Source organism: Vombatus ursinus, unplaced genomic scaffold (genome assembly GCF_900497805.2).
Source record: "Vombatus ursinus unplaced genomic scaffold, bare-nosed wombat genome assembly UNPS02014308.1, whole genome shotgun sequence".
NCBI classification, from domain to species: Eukaryota; Metazoa; Chordata; class Mammalia; order Diprotodontia; family Vombatidae; genus Vombatus; species Vombatus ursinus.
This window is the reverse complement of record NW_020954086.1, coordinates 25,232-30,308: the sequence shown is the minus strand read 5'-3', so window position 1 is coordinate 30,308 and position 5,077 is coordinate 25,232. Positions and strand designations below refer to the sequence as shown.

At 63.0% G+C, this 5,077-nt stretch overlaps 1 protein-coding gene across 1 annotated transcript in view; it reads left to right on the top strand.

The window, feature by feature from the left end:
- The window catches only part of JOSD2 (Josephin domain containing 2), a 4,391-nt gene extending 384 nt beyond the window's left edge, over nt 1-4,007 (top strand). Inside the window, exons 2-5 of the mRNA XM_027860886.1 lie at nt 436-628; nt 2,268-2,393; nt 2,631-2,825; nt 2,981-4,007. Coding sequence (XP_027716687.1) covers nt 444-628; nt 2,268-2,393; nt 2,631-2,825; nt 2,981-3,080 — 606 coding nt within the window. The 5' untranslated portion in view covers nt 436-443 and the 3' untranslated portion in view covers nt 3,081-4,007. The remainder of the gene's footprint in view (nt 1-435; nt 629-2,267; nt 2,394-2,630; nt 2,826-2,980) is intronic.
- The last annotated feature ends 1,070 nt before the right edge of the window (nt 4,008-5,077 follow it).

Here is a 5,077-nt window from a genome sequence, read left to right as displayed (position 1 = left end):
GGCTCCCATCTCTGCACCCCACATCTAAGTCTCTCTCTGAACCCTCTTCCGTCTGTCTCTGGGCTGCCCTGTCTCTGCACCCCAAATCTGAGTCTCTCTGTCCCTGCCATCTCTGAGCTTAATTGTCTCTGAACCCTGCGTCACTTTGTCTCTGGGCTCCCTTCTCTGCACCCCCTGTCTCTGCACCCCAAATCTAAGTCACTGTCTCTGAACCCCACTCCGTCTGTCTCTGGGTTCCCCTGTCTCTACAATCCCTGTCTCTGTCCCCCATCTCTGCATCTCTCTGAGCCCCCCATCTCTGAGTCTCTCCGTCCCTGGCCCCCCATTTCTATCTCTCTCTGAAACCCCCCCACTCTGATTCTCTCTGCCCCCCCCCATCTCGGCATCTCTCGAGCCTCTGAGTGTGGCTCATGTGTCTCTCCTGTGCCTGCGCAGGCCCCTGGATGTCGAGGAGCCCGGGGCCGCCGGGACCCCCCGAGGAGGGGGGCGCGCCGCCCCCTGGGGCCGAGCCCCCCGTGCCCGTGTATCACGAGCGGCAGCGCCTGGAGCTGTGCGCGGTGCACGCGCTCAACAACGTCCTGCAGCAGCGGCTCTTTAGCCAGGAGGCAGCCGATGAGATCTGCAAAAGGTGACCGCCCCCCAGGGCCCCCTGCGGCTGCGGGCACGCCTGCTCAGGCCCACTCCCACGCGTCATCCCCTGGGGCGCAGCTTCAAGGGCCCGAGGGGGTCAGCAGTGGACAGGGGCCCGGGCCAAGGCACGAGGTCCTCTTTGGGCCTGCTTCCCCATTGGGAAGGCTGAACGAGTGATCCCTTCCCTGGGACGGTGAAGGCCCAGAGGAGGGGAGCGAGGGGCCGCACGTCCTGCAGCCTTCCTAGAGGCCCAGAGAAGGCCCTTAGCGCCAGCCAGTCTTCTCATTTTACAGATGGGGAAACTGAGGCTCAGCGACGGAGAATGGGGGGAGGGGCGCTGTAGTCACCAACCTGGCAAAGGAGGAAGATGAGAGAGGCTGGTCTTGAATGCCCTGCTAAGGAGGGAGAGCTCCCTTCCGGACCTAGGGAGCCATAGCAGGTTCTTGAGAATGAAGGAATGAGGGCAAAGCCGAGCATGAGCCAGCCCCCAGGGCCCTAGGTGGGCGAGAGGCCACGCTGGGACTCACGGAACTTGCGGCCCTCCGAGGAGGGCCCTCTCGGCCCTAGCTTCTGCTTGCCAGAGGCCAGGGTCTGCGGGTGGGGGTTAAGGTGGGAGCCCAGGAGGGCATGGTCAGGAGAGCAGGCGGGGGTCAGGGCCAGCTGCCGAGAGGACCAGCCGACTTGCACTCTCCGAGCGGGTCCAGGGCCACGGGGCAACTTTCATGTTACAAAGAGGCAAAAAAAAGGACCCTGCCCTCAGGGAGCTCCCGATCTAGTGGAGACCACCACCGCAGACATACTTCAAACACGCTGTGTGCCGGATAAATAGCAGCTAATTAAGAATTAAGGGGGGCTGGGGAAGGCATCCTATGGAAGGATTCAGTAGTCTGTGCGGGGGAGGGAGATGGCCCCCCAGGCCTGGGGAACGACCACAGAGGGTCAGGAGCCGAGAAGGCCGGGGTCCCCGGACAGAAGAGCACGTGCTAGGGCGCGAGACTGGAAAGGTGGGAGGCAGCCGGGCCACGCAGGGCTTTGAATGAGGAGCACGGGGTTTTGTACTTGATTCTGGAGGCCATAGGAAGCCACTGGAGGTTATTGAGAAGGGGGTGAGATGGTCAGACCTGAGCTTTAGGAAAATCCCTTTGGGGGCTGACTGGAGGATGGACCAGAGGGGAAGAGCCCGGGGCAGGCAGATCCCCCAGCATCCATTGCAGGCAGCGATCCAGACGTGAAGTGCTGAGTCTTGGGGAGAGGGGGTGGGGAAGGGCAGAGGAGAGAAGGCCAGGGAGGTCTGCCGAGGTGTCCCCAGGGTCTGCTGGCCCATTCAACAAAACAAACATTCATTATGCTCTTGCTGTATGCAAGGCCACGTCTCTGGCCCAGGGGCTGATACAAAGACAAAAGGAAAGGCCGAGCCTGGGGGGGGGGGGGCGGCTCACGAGGAGTTTTCCCCATTGGGGCGCCTCCCCTCCCTCCTGGGGTGCTCACTGTCTCTAAGTGACCTGGAGGGGGACAGAGTCTTACTTCTGACTCTGCCGTTCCCATCTCTTGGGGGGCTCCTGGCCGTGGAGGCGCAGGGAGTCCCCACGGGACCCGAGCACACCTTCCATCTGGGCCCTCCCTGCTGCCCCCTCCAGGTTGGCCCCCGATTCCCGCCTGAACCCTCATCGAAGCCTCCTGGGCACTGGGAACTACGACGTGAATGTCATCATGGCAGCACTTCAGGGCCTGGGGCTGGCTGCTGTGTGGTGGGACCGGCGGCGGTGAGAGCCTCAGCTGGGCGGGAGGGAGGGGGAGAGGGGGGGCGAGGAGGGAGGGGGGAGGGCGAGGAGGGAGAGGGGAGAGTGAGGAAAGAGGGGGAGAGGGCGAGGGGAGGAGGGAGAGGACGAGGAGGGAGGGAGAGGGGAGGACGAGGAGGGAAGGAGAGGGGAGGACGAGGAGGGAGGGGCGTCCCAACGGGCGGCGTCCAGCTGAGCCCCCCTCCTGGCCGTGTTCCCCAGGCCCTTGGCCCAGCTTGTCTTGCCCCAGGTCCTAGGCTTCATCCTGAACCTGCCCTCCCCTGTCTCCCTGGGCCTACTGTCCCTTCCCCTGCAGCGGCGGCACTGGGTGGCCCTGCGCCAGGTGGGCAACGTTTACTACAACTTGGACTCAAAGCTTCGGGAGCCCATGGCCCTGGGGGGCGAGGCCGAGCTCAGGTGAGGGGCCCCCCAGGGAGTGCCAGAGGGAGGGCTCGTGGCTGCACTGAGGGGGGCAGAGGCTTGTGGGGAGCGCGCTGGGGGCTGGGTGGGCCCAGAAACCTGCCTAGCCCAAGGCGCCTGCCATGCTCCCCCATGCTCCCCTTCTCCTTCAGGGACTTCCTCTCAGCTGCCCTGGCCGAGGGCCCGTGTGAGGTGCTCCTGGTAGTAACCAAAGAGGTGGAAGCAGCGGGCAGCTGGCTGCAGGCGGCCTGAGCGCCCCCTCCCCTGGCAGCAGGTCTTGAGGGACTCCCACAGCCTGGGCCCCCTGCCCAGAGGCGACTACCTCTCCCTGTCACATTGCTGCTGTCCTCTCCCCACATTCCCTGCCTCTCCTGGCAGCCCCAGTCCTGGGGCGTCTGCCTTCCCAGTGTCTCTGCCCTCCCTGCCTTAGCTTCTGTCCCTCCCGCTTTCAGTGTCTCTGGAGAGTGTCAGGAGCACCTGCTGAAGGCCTCGCTCGGTGGGGGGAGGACAAATGGGGAAGGGCCTGGAGGGGGGCCAGGAATGCTTCTCAGCTGCTGCCCCCGCAGCCACTTCCTTAATAAACCTCGCGCCAGGCTGGCGCCTGTGGGGCCCCGCTGCACCTGGGGCCCTCCTCAGCCTTATCTCCCCTCACTCCCCTCCAGGCTCCAAGTGCTCCAACTAGATTAGGACCTCTCCTGTGTCCCTGGCCCAGCCTTCCCCTCTGCTCCCCTCCTCTCTTCCTCAGGAGTCAGGTTCCATTGATCCAGCAGCTCCATCCCCAGCATGTGCTGGGTGCCAAGGGCCAGTGCGCAGGGCTCCCAGCCTGGGGCCTCCACATGGGAAGGAGCCGCCCCAGGGCCTGTGTTGGCAGCCTCCTGCCATGAGCTGGGCAGGGAGGCAGCCAGCCTCTGCTCAGATCTAGGGCTCAGGGGCCACAGGGCTGGACTTCCTGGGGCCCTGTGGGGCTGTGTGCCCCGGGCAAGTTATTTCACCTTCTGGAGACTGACTTTCCTCATCTGTAAAATGGGGATAAACATAGCCCCCGCCTCACAGGGCAGGCGAGAGCTAATGGATGCCAGTACTTGGCCAGCCTTCGAAGCCCGCCATTATGGTATTGATTACAACTACACCCGCATTCTATGTCTCTGACAAGCACATTAAAAAACCTCTCAAGTGCTATTGGAGGGCTGAGGGTCATGGTCCTTGCAGGTGGAGGGAGGGGAGGGCTGGGGAATGTCCTGATCTGACTAGAACTGCATGTGTAGGCAGCAGTGCCAGGCCCAGGGAACTTTAGTCAGTCAGCAGGCATTCAGTACCGAGGACAGTCTGGAGGACAGCAGGCAGCCTTCTAAGAGGGCTACTGGGGTGGTCCAGGTTTGTGGCAGACGGGAAAGAAAGGGCAGGATGTGAGGGACAAGGAACCGTGGGGGGCGTGACCCACAGAGGAGTCCAAAGTTGGGCCTGCTCAGGAGAAACAGGTGGGGAATCTGAGGTGCGGGGTGGGGCCTCCCTAGAGACTGGGAGCCGCTGGGGTGACAGCTGGGAGGAGGCCTCTGGCCCCTCGGCATCCCTCTCCCATTGTCTGTTTCCTACATGCCTGTCCCTGTCTGTCTCTGTCCATCTCGTTCCCTGGGTGTGTCTGTCCCCACTCCCAACTCAGTTGGTGTCAGCTCAGGGGTTTCTATTCTTGGGCCTATGGCTTGTCCGAGGGGCCTCTCGAAGAAGCCAAAAATGGCCCTGGGACAGGTGGAAAGACACAACCCCCACCGCTCGCTGCCCTGGCAGGGCACGCCCAGCTGTCTGGTGGGGCTCAGGCTGGGCTGGGGCTGATGACAGCTGAGGAGCCCGATTTAGCTTCAGTGGAGCCTTGGGGTCTGGGCCTGTGATAAGGGCGGAGGTGGAAGGCAGCCCCTCATTGGCAGGGGCCTGGGCCAGGGGCCCTTATAATGGGGCTGCCTGGGCTGGGGCTGCCCTGGAGGAGGACACACAGGTGAGAAGGGCTGGGATGGGAGGCGTGGGAGGGCAGGATGGGCATCGGTTGTCCAGTTCCTTGTCTGTCTGCCCCTTTCTGTGTCTGAGCCTTTCCTCTGTGCCTCTCCCTCTCCGTCCTGTTTTGTCCCCCTCTGTCTTTGTCTCCTCTCTCTCGTCTGTCCTCTCCTCTTTCTCTGCCTTCTCTACTTTTCTCATCTCCCTCTTTCCTTTCTGCCATTCTCTCTCTCTCTCTCTCTCTCTCTCTCTCTCTCTCTCTC